This window comes from Aythya ferina (assembly GCF_964211825.1).
Source record: "Aythya ferina genome assembly, chromosome: 1".
Lineage (NCBI taxonomy): Eukaryota > Metazoa > Chordata > Aves > Anseriformes > Anatidae > Aythya > Aythya ferina.
Genome location: NC_140296.1, coordinates 110879863 through 110895641, shown reverse-complemented (window position 1 = coordinate 110895641; position 15779 = coordinate 110879863). Strand labels below are relative to the sequence as shown.

Here is a 15779-nt window from a genome sequence, read left to right as displayed (position 1 = left end):
AGCATGAGATGACTACACTTTTCCTCATTTTCTTCTCCCTTGTACATTCTGAATTAATTATCACTGAAGGACAGAATAAAATATTCTGAACGTGTTCCATACGCTCAGTTTTTACATCATTTTATCCTACTTAGGAAATACCCATACAAGGTCTCTCAGGTAGAAATGGGAGAAAGAACAAGTCTGTTGAAGCCGAGCCACTAGCTGACTGAAGTAATAATTGGGAAAGCAGCTGAACTGCTTCAGCAAAGCATGTCATGCATATACTTTGGGCTCTTAATGGCTTCCCTAAGTGGGCAGCTATAGTTTAGCTTTTTTTCCAGACATGACTTAGACTAGCCTAAGCTTCACCTTCATTTTCTCTGAGAAGAGACTATTAATCCCCACTTTGAAGATAACTTCAGTGACAATATACAGGGCGCATAGTACTGCCTTTAAATATAGTGTAAATTCAAAACTGCACCTCTTAGGTAACTGCTGTGGTATTTGCGTTTCAGACTTTTTCATTTCCTCAGGGAGTGATATGGGTGCCAATGCTGATTAATGTCTTTACTACAAAAATGATGGAGCAGAACAAATTTTCAGCTATTTTGTGGACAGTATCCAAAAAGTAGAGAGTAGAATATGTTGGAAGCCAGGGTCTAGACTGGCTGGACAAATGGTATCTTGTGAAGATCAATGAAAGAAAATGTGAAGTCCTAGTTATAAGCTGGAGTGACCCTGTAGTACAGCAATAAAGGCCAGGCATTGTTAGCCTAAAAAGCAGTTTTGCAAAAAATGACCAGGTGATGCTGGGGGAAAACACAACAAATATAAGTAAGCACCGTGCCCTTACGCTGAAGGAGGCTAACCACATCCTGGGCTGTATTAGTAAGAGCATAGGCAGCCGGTTAAGGGCCGTGATTCTGCCCCTCCACTTGGCACTTGAGACACCACAGCTAGAGCATTGCGTTGAGCCTTAGGCTTCCCAGTACAAGAAACAATGGCATCCATGATTATACACATTCAGGGCCCACTAGGATGGCTAACAGGCTGGAACATCCGTACAAGGAAGGAATAAGAATGGGTACAAGTGCTGGATTTTTCGGCTATTGTTGTCCTCAAGGACAGAAATGGAGTCTTCTTGAGGGTGCGTGCAAGTAGTAAGCAGCTACAGATAAAAACCAGAACATGAAAAACTTCAGCTAGAATTTTTCCTCTTCAAGGAAGGGGGGGTTGTTGTTAGGTGGGTATGTTTTTTTCTTATTGAGGCAGGTACCTGAAGAGGTTGCAGAATCTCTAGCCTTGAAGATGTTCAAATCTCCACTACTCATGCCACTAAATACCCTACTGCAACTGCATGGGGTGTGACCAACACTACATGACTTCTAGAGGTCTCTTCCAACCTACATTTTTTTTTTTGAATCTGTAAGAACTACTGTACTTGCATACCTAACTTTACAGAGGTAGAACCCAAAGCAGAGGGTCAGAAATAGCAAGAGCCCAGTACTATTACTGCATTAAAAATATCAAATAAAACACTTGTGTAGAGCTCCAAAGAATGGTCATATGGACATAAAGATTTATGTAATAAAAGTATCATGTTTTAGAGGTATCTACTTTTGTTTAAAATAGTTAAAATAAATCCATCTACCATCACCCAGGCTTTTTCCTTTAATATCTACAAACAGTGTGAATAATGGCCCAAAGCCAAAAAAAATCCTCCTGCCAGCCAACAGTCCCTATGGACTGACCTGGGCTTCAGCTGTTACTGTCAAAAAAGAAACCACAGATAAAACTAACATTTAAGTGCCATTTTTTTCAGCATGATTTTTTTTTAAAAGTTGGCCCGGACACACAATGCATAATTCATCTCTAACTGATCTCCCTAAAAGAGTGAAATTTTTAATCGAAGAAAAACCTGACTGCTTTTTCTCTGCCAGATATGTTCATCTTCTCACTAACATATCCTGGAAGTGGGTGTGTAAAGCTAAACCATTACAATATCTTAAATTGATTAACTGAAAACAACAGAGAGGGAAGAAGGATGGGTATCACACTACACATTACATAGTGTTATTTGATTAACTTTGTTGATAGCTGTTGATGCAAAGAAACTCCAGGGCGCTTGAGTGTGCCTTGTTTCATCTAACCCAGTCCTTCCAAAGTGGGGACTCAGAAATGAAATCATACTGGGAGCGAAAACAGTAGAGAAAGTACTGATTTATGGATTCCTACCAATGTGTTGCACTGAGATATTAAACTGCTGCCCCTTTTGCAGTACCAAGGCATCCTTTAACATCAGTTCAAGAACATGTTGCAAATATGCTGTGCAGTTTTGAAGACTATCGCTTCAGTGATCCATGAAAAGGTGCTGCCACACTACTACAATGAAAAAAATCAACATTTTCACCTATTGATGCCACTTGGATGGTTAGAACCAGAAGACTTTCAAAGTAGGCAGTAAGCATTAACAATTAAATTCATAACTTGGTAATGAGTACTTGCAGCCCAGGGAGAAGTCACCCTTTAAATCACTTCATCCAAGTTCTTTCCCATCCCACTTTAAGATTTTCCCTCATCTGGGGCACAAATTTGGGTCAGTAGTTGAATAAAATGCAGCTGTGTCACCAAATACGCTGTCATTAAGATTCTCTTGAGAATGAAGAACATGGCATCCTCATCTGTGTTCTGATGGCACCAAAGCACTTACACCTGGTTCACATAGCATATTATCAACAAAATAATGAGTCCTGTAAGGGCAGTGCAGGTGCACAGTCACAGATGAGATTAACATTTGTGTTACAAATCTGATGCATATGAGAAGAAGCAGAGGCAACTTTTTTTAATCTGTAGTACAACTAGACAGTATCCAAGAACAGGGCTGGACTGGGCTTGCTGCCATCATCTCAGGTATTTTTACAGTAAAAAAAAAAATGGAAATCGTGTAACACATTTAATAATAAACAGCAATAACTTGAAGAGGTAAGCCCAGACTTAATGTTTAAAGCTAAACAGGAGCTTGTCTTCCATATTTGTTTTTCTAAATACTTTCCTTATCTTGTTTCTAAACCAGTTCTCACGCCTTGGTAACAATGCAGTCTTTTCTCACATTTTAACTTTTGTTTGCAAGATGAATTTAAATGAAACGCAGCACCGTTCCCCTTTCTCCCCCTCCATTCAGATTTTTATCAATATAATTTTTATTGGCAATATCTTCCACATAGAAAGGTGAATGGTCATCTGAGCATATTTTTAAAAAGCAAGTACAGTTACAGTAAATGATGTTGAACTGATGATTCTAGCAACATATCTATCACTTCACAGAATAGATACAAGAGGTATGAAGAGAACATAACATGCTACCTTCTTGCCTGCAACTTTAACAATAACCATATAATGGTTTGAATTGAAGGGACCTTAAAGATCATCTAATTCCCATCCCCCTACTATAGGCAAGGACATAATTGCTCTAAATAAAAAATTGTTCCAAATTTCTACTTCCATGTAATCTTCTGCTTATCTGCTGAGGCTTGAAACAATTCCTTCAGGTATGACATTACCTATTAAAAGTTACAAAAAAACAAACTTTTTTTTTTTTTTAAAACATAACACTGAATAAGTAGAAATCGTGAAAATGGAATTGGACACGTGGCAGTGGATTTACAGGGAAAAATTCACATCTGCTGCTGTGACCTGTGTGTTGAAGAATACAGAATAACAAATTAATATTTTTAGTATTGAATTTCCTAGAATTTTGCAGAAGTGGGATCTTAAGGGCTTAAGCCACGGCATTCAACCCCTTATAAGAATCTATATAAGGCTGCTGATGATCATGTTGCTCGGCCCCCATCATCTCTTCAAGTAAAAGAAGTTTCTCTATCAAGTGTTTGCATGTCTTCTATGACATTGCTTAGGCATACTATTCTTTACTCATTTTTTTTCAATACTGTTCTCCTGTATCAAAAATAATGTCTCACATATATGACATGACAAAAAATATGTAGTATAGTATGTAAAGCAACAGATTTCTTCCAGAATAGGTAATTGATGAATAAATCTGAATTTTTACTTAACTACTAAATGGGTGCATATATATAAAGTTGTATGCAATACCAATAAGGCATCCAAAAAAAACCTGAATGTCATTAGTTTTAAATAAAAGCTTTTATGCTAGTTTCTTCAGATTATTTATTTTATGAAGTTGACTAATAGGACAAGAACAAGGAAAAGTCAGCTCAACAGCAGAGACAAAAAATACACCCTTTCTCAATCTCTCTCATAAATGATAACATGCTGTTTGAGATCTTCTAACAATAACTATGAACTACTGCAGAAAGCCATACCCAGAAAGTAAGATAAGGACTATTATGACATACACGTTGCTTTATCAGTGAGTGCTCATGAAGAAAATTAGATCCATTCAAGCATTCCAGTTTGGAAGGTTGTCACACTAGTGGCTGATGGTCAGAATACAGAATATAAATCTTCCTACATTTTTGAACTATTCAGTTGTCCAGGCTGCACATTACCAGTAAAACATGGTGTTTCCATACACACTGTGTCACTGAAGACAGCAATATGCAGGTCTTAACTGTAGTCAAGAAATCATTCTCAGAGCAGGCCCCTGGAAAATATACTATAAAAGCCTCTTCTGGCAGTTATTCTATTTCAGAAGACTTAAAACAAAAAGCCTTCCTTCCTATAATGCAAACAACTCATTTTGATAGATGAATATAATATGCTTCTGTCAGTTTCCTTCTTTGTGAAGCAACTTCAGAGACTTTTTAGAAATACAGATATTACAGATATTTAGAAAACCCAGGAGAAATTCCCTGAGAACTGTAGGCAGACATGAATGCTGATTATTGAGTTTTTCAAAACAATGCTTTTTTTGCCTGCTGTTAGCTTAAAAGAATATTTTCAAGTTTTAACAATGCTGAATATCCTTGAAGAAAACTTTAGTGAAGTTCCATGTCTTCTAAAAAAAAAAAAAAAAAAAAAAAAAAAGCTTTTAAGTTCTGCTTCATTTTAAGAAACTAGTACAACACTAAATGCCTCAGTCTTTTAGTCATCCTCTACCAGTGTTGGTATAAAAGCTCTCCTAAATCAAGTACTGTTAAAAGAAGGTTAATTTTGACTAGCCCTTTATTCAAATGTTAGAGCATTCAGATGGTAAGAGAGCTTCAGCACAATGGAAAGCCAGTTCTATCCAAGTCATAGCGTGTAAGAAGAAATGATGCATGGAACAAAATTGAAAGGAATAGAAGAAAATGAGGTGCAAAGAGCTGCTTTACAGGACAGCCAAACTCTGGAAGACTCTTTAGCCATAACAGGATATGCCTTCTGAACAAGAACCTTTGGATTACTAGACCTGAACAACTAAGTGGAATTCATGTAGAAGAGACAGGAAAAAAAGGCCACTGGATTCTATCGGCATTGGAGTATATCAGCCATGGCCAAATACAGTTGCCTGAGGGTATCAACAAACAGTGTAATCGGTACTGTGATGTATTTAATCGTGAATGCATTAGTTCTTAGAGTGAAACTCCTATATAGCATCTTAACTGGTCTAGCGCTACTACCTACCAATCAATTTGCATTTAACTTGCAAGCCATACCCACTCTATTGCCAAAATAATCTTTACAAGTGCTGTTATATGAAAACAAGCATCCTAGCTGTTTTCCCCAAGGTATAGTAACTATTTCAGATTATGACAACATTACCTGTATTCCCTTTAGGCTTAAGGTCTTTTTTAGTCTCCCACAAGAATGGTAGATTTTGTAACCTTTTTCCAGTCTGAGAATTCTGTAACCCTTTTAGCATGGATCTAATCCAGAAAGCCCAGACTCTCTCCAGGTAGCTACTTCCTAGGATTATGACTATAAGTTCTGGAAAGCAGTCTTCCCAGGAAGCTTCCTTCTCTAGACCCTGGCCCAGAAATTCACGTGCTGCATTTCCCAAGAGTCCTTGCTAACTAATGTTCCCATAACATAATCTCTGGGCTGATCCTTGTAGGGAAGTAAGATACAAACTTTGATAAGGCTGAGGTCTAACACCAAGAAAGAGCCAACCTGTTAAGAGTCTCCTAATTGCAATACTCTTATTTCTCCAAGGGAATATCAACATCTAATGAAGGCATATAAACCTCCCGAGTTTCAGCTTTTCCTCCAAGAAGCTACGGCTGTTTTTTTTTTTTTTTTTTTTTTTTTTCTGGCAAGGAGCACTTACCCTGCTGCCCCTGCGGTGTTTGTGAGATGATGAACTGTGCTGGCTGCAAGTTGGTTGTTGGATGCACCAACACAAACTGTTGCAGGTTGAGATTCTGCTGCTGAAGCTGCTGCAAGTGCTGCAAATCCTTAAGGAAACAGGAGGGGGGGGGGGGGGGGGAGGGAAAAGAAAAGGGGGGAAAAAAAAGGGGGGGGGAAGGGAGGAAGAGAGCTGTGTGTTAGACATTTAAGTCATCCATGAATCCCAATTTAACTACATTTCCCAACCAATTACATTATACCATTCAGACATAAAAAGTGGATGTCAAACACAGCAGTTCTGCTACTAAATATCTTTTAGACTGGCAATATGAATTTCACCGTCCTTAAAAAAAAAAATGCTTACTAAATAACCCATCAAAGCCTTTCTAACAGTGTTCTGCTTTTAAAAAATAATAATCAGTTCCCCTCTCAAAGTGTGTAAGTTTTCAAATACTTTAGCATACAAATACTGTCAGCACTTGCATTTCTCAGACTTGTTTTTTGCAGATGCAACTCTGCTACAACATTCATTGTTGCCAAATCAAGCACATTAGCTAGGAGCTATTTTTGTTTATAAAAACAATCTGCAATTAGCATTTTAATTAGCAACAGGAAAGCAAAAAATTAGATTCTTAGTATGCACTCTGGTTGTTTAGGTCAAAATTTGGGAAGCTGCTAACCCAAATAGTATACAATCATATTTGATTAGTTTTGAATGAAATTACAATAAGCTTAGTAGATATGGCTACAACTACGGGCAAAAGGAATAACCCCAAACATTGCACTATTGTAGAACCCTACTTTTATGTATTTAAGCCATTCAGAACTGTTAATTTTCTATAATTAAATGATTGGTCTTGATGTAAATGCTAATCTCTGAGAAACTGAATCATCACAGTTCAACTTGCTGTTTAGCTGGAGAATGAAAACAAAACTACTTTTTAAGAAAATCCCTCAAAACTAGCCCCTTTCTTTTCCAGAAAGGACGATAATTGAAGAAAATTAAAGCACAGCATAAAAACAGCCAACTGAACAGTCAATATGAGAGTTATCCATACACATATGCAGAATCTTTCAATCTTCCCCAGAAGCAGCTATTTCAAAACAGCTGCTCCCTGCCAAGCTGGTGAGCAAAGTCAGAAATACCTTCCATTCTTACAAGCTCCAATTCAACAAACAAAACACTTCCCAAAGCTTTCTTTCAAATAAGTCACCCGGATACCTGAGTATCTGTTTGTTGACAGATTCCCTCTGCTGGGTCCACCTGTGTCAGAAAACATTAGCAATGCCAGCCTAACTCTTAAACCCTTGCTCAGTCTGATTGCTTGAACAGAGCTGCTCCCATTAACATACCTCCTAATGTACTTCAATTAAAGTGAGCCAGACTAACAAAGACCTGCTTCTTAAGGCTTATAAACTAACCCCCCATACATTTTGACTGACACAAGTTAGTGAGCTCTCACACAAGCAGCTCTGCCAGCAGATGTGACAGGCCATCAACTGCCAGAAGCAGAAATGGTGATGAAAAGTCAAGACATACTGACAAGGATAACTTTTTATTTAACCAACATTAACTACTACCATTTGCAGAATATATCTACCCACCTGTGCCCTTACGGTATTTTAAAGATGCTAAACTAAGACCTAAAAGCTGCAACCATCTTTTTCTGGGGAAGGGGGACAGGAGTGTCAGTGGGTGGAAAGGAAGACTAGGGGGTTGAAGAGTCCCTTGATTTATGAGACCACAAACATGCATTACAAGAAAATGACTACTTAACCTGCATTATAAAGACACTGGCCATCAATCACTGAGGCAACTTCGTCACATTAAGTCAAAAGCATGCAGTGTAATAATACGGTAGACAGACACCAGATGGCATTGACCAAACAATGCCCTTTAAGAAATGGAAACTTCTATTTTACAAGAGAACGGTAAAATAATTTAAAAGCGCCCCCAGCACAAGAGAGTGTTTTTTAAGTTTGCTTTCAGAAAAATTGAGAAGTACTGCAACCATTCCTATGAAATCAAGGTCAATTTCTTTCATTAAAAAAAAAAAAAAAAAGACTTGCTCCATTTTTTTCCCCAGGAACATTCTGTGTTTCTTCTGGTTTCACGGCAAAGTTATATTGGACGAACTGCTATTAAAAAAAACTCCTCCTACTTCTTGAGGCCAGTGTGACATAGACCTCCACTCATTTATTCATTGATATTAAATACTCTACCGGTTATCTTTGCAAACTGAGCAGACCCTCCAGCACAGAGGGCCTTACACTGAATTGGACGTGAGTACCATGATGTAGAGAAAGAAAAAAAGAGTAGGGCAAGGTGACTAAAGGTAGAGAAACCTGTGTGGAAAGAGACAAAGAGAGGCTGAAGGATGAAAATACAGGTGGATAAGAAAAAAAAAAGTATAAATCCAAAAGCTAGAGTTCAGAAGAAAGTTTTGAAGAAAAGAGCATGGACAGAAATATACAGGTTGCAGGCTTTCCAACACTAAAGAAAACAAATGTAAAGTCCCCAGATGACCCAGTAGATCTTGCATGATTTGAAAAACCACCACGGAAGATAAGAATTATGTACAAGAAAGAGTACAAATAACAGGACAGGGTATCGAGTAGTGTATTTCTAAGATCAAAGCGAAGGAGAGCTTTTTGTTTAAGACCAAAATATTCATTACACAGTACTCAGCTAAAACATTGCAGCTCTTATCATCAGACTCTTATACTTTAATATGAGAAAGCTGTTTTTAAATCAAGGCCTCAGGATAACTGGTATAAGCAATCCTATTCTCTGCATCTGTCTTGGTAAATGGTATCTTGGCTGAGTCTTGTTTAAATACAGAAATATAATTACGTAATGTAGAATGGAAGTGATACCTCCAAGTCTAATTGCTCAAATAGCCCTATTGGTGCCTCAGATGCATTTGAAATCCAACTTTATTTCTACCTTGGCAAAGTTTGATTATTTCATTAATTGTCTCACTACAATAAATCTCCCAATAGCAACCATGCAAACAACTTCTGACATGGTTTTCCTAGGCTGTTCTTTGTTTTCTGAACTGTCAACTCTACAATACTATTGCAAGTGCGTAGAAAGCGGTAGACTGATTTTTGTGGAAATGTCTTTTGGTGCTTCCCAAGAAGCTAGCAAGATCAAAGCAATCCAATTCCTACTTCAGCAGAATAATCCACCAAGAAAAGTGGAATATCTTGATATGAGGACTTTATTCAAGCTAAAATTCTAAATTTGATGCCATTATTTCAAGTTAGATCTTCACTAAATTCCAGTATGTCTGCCATTTTGAGGTTTATACCATATAAACACTGACGATGGATCTGAAAACAAGAAGTTTACAAAGTACTCCAAAACTTGGTACAACTGTTTAGTGATGATTTCGCATCAGCCCAGCAGCAGCACTAACATCTTAACAGATTTCTGCAGCAGATACCTTACGTTAACTGCAGCGCACATTAAAGAAGTCATGCTTGTGCAATTAGTTAATTAAAATAAATATGGTAATCCCCCTGCTGCAGAGACCTGCCAGTTAATCAATTATTCAAAAATCATCAAATAAAATAAACACTCAGCTATTTGTATAATCAGCTATGTGTTTACAATAGCAACACAATGAGGAGCACTGCTCATAGAACCGTGTTGAGACAAGTCAAAAGACATACTGATATCCTAGTACAAACTTACACAGTTTTCCATAACATATCACAAGCTATGTCCAGCAGCTGCAAAAAAGTTATGCCCTGAACTTTTATTGTAAGAGGAAGCTAGAACAAATCAACAAATCTACACTTATATACCAGAATAGCCTATCCTAAAGGAGATTGTTAAATCACAAATTTAAGAACTCAGAAGCCCAAGAAAACAAATGAAACGTTAGTTTTATTCTACTTGCACTACAAATACACATTATATAGTGGCAACTACATGATCACATGCTATTTTTCCATAAAGCCTCATTCAAGCACACAAGACAGACAATGTTCACTTCAGAAGATCCTGTTTGATGGCATACACTTAATCATTTCAACTATACAAAAAGTCTTCTCAGAAAGCTTTGCAAGTTCTAGAGAAAAACCCAGCACTAAATAAGTAATTGGAAGTGCACACGTTCTCATAGCCTCCCACTGAAGAGGAAGAACAGGATAGCAACATCTCACACATGAACAAAAATGACACTGAAAGCATCGACCATGTTGGCCAGGTAAAGGTAAAGCCAGAAAGCTCAAAGTACAGATTTAATATGAAATTCTAACACTCAGTGTTTCAGTAAAGCAGACCTCACTATCCTTAAGTTGTACACCCAGAGGATAAGAGGCACATGACTATGGATCACTTACATTTAGGTCAAAAGGTTGCGTAATAGCAGATGAGAGCTCTGACACATGCACAGAGAGATGCAAGAAACTAGCTGTCAACTTCCTTGACATGGACATTTTCTATTCTTTTGTTGAAATAAAGTCTGTCTTAAGGCTATATACAAAGGCTTAACAAAATTAAGAGATGGTCTTGGTAACTCAGTTTCCTTAAATGTTATATCCTCGAATCATCTCCAGATCATGACAGTACGCCAAGAGTCTCATCAGACAAGGTCAATACTAGCCTTTGAATCTGGGCTTCTCGTATGGCATCACAGTAGCCTCTGCAGGGACTGCCAGAGGTCAGAACATTTAGAGCAACACCACAAAGAGTGGCTTCAGCTAATAAAGAAAAAACAGTAACAGAACCAGGCTCCACGGTGGGCTTCACAAACAGCTGTGATATTTCCATTCTTAATCAGTTCTCATCTTCACTTCTTAGACACTTCACCCCAATTGAATGCAAGTGAACAGTCTGAATAGAAAGCATTGGAAAGCCTTTAAAAGCTGCTCATGGTAAGAAGCAGTGACCTTGGAGATTACCTACCCAACATTGTACAGCTAGACTAATCATACTGAAATATTACATATCAAGAACTTTACTCTCTGGAGAAATGGACCCCAACACTAGCAACACAATCACCTGTAAATAGTACTCATGATACCTATGCTCTACATTTGGTTATTCTTGTCCAGAAGCCTAAGCAGTTTCAACACTACATGTGTTAGTTGTTGAGTCAGTGGTGCCTCATTCTCAACACTAAATTAAGCCAATACTGGAAGATTCAGGAGGATCTTTGCTGCTCCTAGTAAGTAGAATTTCCTTGGCAAGCAGTTCGTCAGAGGTAAGAATTAACAGGTCTTTAGCAACAGGCCATAAAACTAGACAAATTCTGACACGACTCATTCTGGCAAGATTTTCTCTAGACAAACAGGAACACTAATATTCTTTGTCACTGAACTCTGAACATTAAGCACCAAGCCAAGTTAGCACACTTATCTGTCAAGTCAAGCTGCCTTTTTTCAGCTGTCATTTTATTGTTTGGACCTAAGAAGCATCTTTCATGGTACGTGGATATTTCTTCCCATATCTAAGTCTCAACAAGTGGCATTTCTATGGGCCTCTTTCTCTATCCATTTTTCTCCCCTTCACGCTAACTACAAGGAGCGAAATACTGAAAATACTGTATCTGCTCAGCTTCTGGAACCAATTCAGAATCCTAGTGGAACTTGTTAAGCACCTGGTTTACGTTCTCAGCTATAGCCACCAACCTCACAGCTAAGGATGAGCAAGGAAAGACTAAGAGTACCTCAAGGATTCTGGAAACTCATTGAATAAGGAATAAAAATATTACTTCAATGATGCAATTTGTCAAACTCCTTCATTTTCCACCCTCTCAAGCCTCAAGGCTCACCTGTGCAATCTGTATTGGCTGAGATAGAGGGATCTGCGTCATCGGCGTTGCAGCAGAGGCCGAGATGGTGGCACCAGCAGCGCTGTGCTGCTGACTGGCTGAATGCTGCACTGCAGCTGCCAGCAACTGTGCCTGCGCCTGTTGTAGCAATAACTGTTGCTGGGCTGGCGTCAACGTGAGCTATAAATAATTAGAAAACAGCCATTAATATCGGGAACAGCCACTTTAGCTACAGAGTCATTAACTAGCCCATTACTAGTTATATTAACCAGACATTCTTAGAACTATTACTACAGTTCAGCCATTACCTACCCAATGACTTTGGCCTTAAATAAGGACACCTGGCTACTCAAACACGCTGTATGAATCAACCTACCACAGAACTGACATAAACCAAACCGAACAAACGGAAACATTGGCACTTACTGGAACCCACTGAACCTAAATTTACTTCTAAGTTTTCTCCATAACTCTACCAGGAGGTTCAGGGAAAAGGTAATTAAGTAGCAAGCAAAAGAAAAGAATCAGTAATGCCAGGACTTGAAAGGAAATTTACACCCAGCAGAACAGCAAGTGATTAGCCAGATGAATGAGAAGCAGGAATGCTGGCTATGGCTACTGAACAAACTGATAACACCCCAGCTGCTTCACATTAGCATGAATCCCTGACATATTCCATCATTTCCATTATGCCCTAAGATATAAGTAAAGAACATGAGATCCATTTGTTTCTCTCCAAGTCTCCCCATCCGCCTTTTTTTTCATTGTTATTAAATAGAATAGAGTTGGCAACTTTACATCCCTTTCGTTTCCCAAACACGCATTATCTCTGTGAAACAGGTGGCAGCAGTCTCTCCTTTACATGTAAATGAATCTTGATGCCCATATTTACTACAATCCATATCTGCCTATTCCTAGAGTTCTGTGTTCCACTACTGCAGACATTCATAGAACAAAACCAACATTTTTCTCATTCTCAAAAAGTCTTGAAGTTATTAAACCCCACACACTCTATTACAACAGTCTCACTTTTTCACTTTTAAAATTTCCAAATATAATTAAGCAGAAGCTACATAGGATGTTCCTTGCAATATAGCTTACTAGAAGATTCAACTATTGAACATGAAATTAAGATAACATTTCATTCAGCTGTAGAGATGACCTAACTTAACACTTCAAATTATAAGTATATTGCTAGAACTACCCTAAATTCCTTATTAACATGAAAACTCTTAAAGCTGCAAAGCTGATTACATGGAAGCAAGTTCGCTACCCAAACCAGCCCATTCACAAAACTTACTTTTTTTTTTGTTGCTATTGGTGTTTTTAAACTGACTGAAAGCATTTAGGACTATTTAGAAGCACCAGTTGAACACCTATCTACAATTCCTCCAAAAACTTTGCAAAACTCAAAAACTCAAAATTGGTAGGTTAAAATAGAAGGATTGAATAAGCTTAAGGCACAGACCATCAGAAGTTACTTAAAAAGAAATTTATATGAAAAGAGAAAATTAGCGACAGCAGTTCCATCATTTCTGTTCATTATCTTAACTCAGGTAATCCAGTATGACATGTTCTCATCCTTGCACGCCTCATTTTAATCTTGCAATAAAATAAAAATTCCTCTTTAAGACATCAGTGAATTCCTGATGTGTACACAGCTTTATTGCAGAATTTTATTTTTATTTTGGGGAATGCAAACAGTTTGCAACAAAAACAGATGACTGAAGTGTGCTTCCTTGAACAGGAAAATATTTTCTAGTTTCTCTTTCACTCCAGCTTCTTCCTATATTAAAGGAAATGACAGTAACCTTCACTGACAATTCTACGGGGACAGCAATAGTGCCATCGTTTGCCGGACAGGAGGCTTTACTACAGTACTCGTGGGTAAATCTTACCCCGGTGATCTGTCCTCCGGCCAGCATGAGCTGGGTTTGGGGTATGGCCGCCTGCACTGAAGGCTGCTGGGAAGGCTGGCTTGGCTGCTGAGAGTCCCCAGATTCTTCATTAGATTTAGACTAGGAAGAAAGAATACAACTCTTTATAGTGTAAAACAGATGTTAATGTATAACACTGCTATCTCAACACTGCACAATAAAAATCTTTCATCTGCATACAAAAAGCCCTTGGGTTTATTTTAAGAGTGGGTTTAAGCAATGGCTCTGTGTGCCCACCATCTCAGCTATGATTGCTCAAATATGTCTGTAGGTAATGCAGTTTGAACAAAACAAAAAGACTCTCAGGTCTTTTGTGACTCTGACATTATTTTCAGATCTCATTTCATTTTATGCAATGCAACTGAAGCTGACACTACCTTGCACTGTAAAGAAAGAAAAGGTTGTTAAAATTATTCATTGCCTAAAATCCTCAACAACGGAACATGGGAAAGGAGATTGTGTTTCCATTTTCTGTATTTGCATCCTGCACCTCTAAGTCATCATATTGTTTGGCTTATAGAGAACTTGTCTGAGAAATCCTCACAGGTTTATCCACTTAGAGCAGAATGCACAGTACATACAGTGCTTCAAAATAATCAAGGTTTAGCATTTAATTGAATGCTGCTTTATTTTGAAAGGTTTGTTATGTTTTGTTTTTTTTTTTTCTTAAACAGAAGAAATTGTGAAGACATGAGGGAGGAAATACAAGTGCATGAAGAGGGGGAAGAGAGTTTTATGATAATTAAAACTGGTTATGCAGAACATTAAAATTCAGCATAGATTTGCATATTTTCCACCACCTGTTTTGGGGACTGCAGAGCAGGCTAATTAACATAAAGGCTCTGATTAATTCTGCCAGTCATTGAGCGATAATTACAGCGCAGGACTGTAAACATTCTGCACTGGAGATACAGCCTGTTTGCCAACATCTCTCTCAGGGATGGAAGTTTACCATGGCAACCAAGGCAATTTTCTGCCTCCTTCCTCTCAGAAAGGAAGGTCACTATACCTCCTCTTCTTTCCAAATTGTTATTATGTATAAGTGGGTCCACATTCTATTGCATTTCATGTAATGCACTACCTACGTCCTTTAATAACAAGCAATACCGAAACCAGTTTTCAATAAAACTATGTCCCTTGCCCCTTAATATAGTACTGGGAAGAAGTGGCACGTTAACCAATACGCTGAAGTGTTCAGCATCATAAAAAGTTTGAAAGCTTTGTTGTCTCACATACATTATTAAGCAATTACTTTGACTTATTTTGAAGTTACTGCATGTTGTTTACACAAGCAATCTATGCTAGCCATATTACACAGCTAATGTCATGTTATATTCCTATATTCAGCTACCAGAAATAGGAACAGTTTACGAAGTAATACCTGCTATGTTTAAAGGAAGTGAAGTGGAAGAACATGAAATACTCCTGGAGTTGTACAGCTTTCACAATACATTACAACACCTGACTGAACATCAGAACAAAATGAAGACCACTGGATGTTCTAACTACCTCAGTTTCTGCATCCTTACAACCCTAGTCCCAATTTAGAGTTGTGAAACTACTATCCCTCTGTATCTACCACTTGCAAGACCTATCAAAACGAGAAAACAGAGTAACGTATCAGGGGTTCAAAGGTATCTCTGACAGGACCAACAAGTTGTTTAGAAGGCAAAATGAGAGAAGGACGAACAGCAGAAGGAAGCAGTCTTTACCTGTACATTTAAGGACTGAGCAGCAGCCTGTAAACTTGTTCCAGCGAGCTGGACCTACAACACAGTGCAAAAATGGAAGTGAAGTAATGCTGAATCCACAGAAAACAGTGTAA

The 15779-nt window shown here is 38.0% G+C and overlaps 1 protein-coding gene across 10 annotated transcripts in view; it reads right to left on the bottom strand.

Annotated features, from left to right (window-relative positions):
- The window catches only part of POU2F1 (POU class 2 homeobox 1), a 117316-nt gene that overhangs the window by 30625 nt on the left and 70912 nt on the right, over nt 1-15779 (bottom strand). For 3 of the 10 annotated variants that reach the window (XM_084510411.1, XM_084510415.1, XM_084510414.1), the window contains exons 4-7: nt 15667-15720; nt 13916-14035; nt 12018-12197; nt 6212-6338 (exon numbers count right to left, since the gene is read on the bottom strand). In XM_084510411.1, the coding sequence (XP_084366537.1) occupies nt 6212-6338; nt 12018-12197; nt 13916-14035; nt 15667-15720 (481 nt within the window). The remainder of the gene's footprint in view (nt 1-6211; nt 6339-12017; nt 12198-13915; nt 14036-15666; nt 15721-15779) is intronic. The other 7 variants (XM_084510413.1, XM_084510418.1, XM_084510416.1 and 4 more) reach the window with 7 other exon arrangements.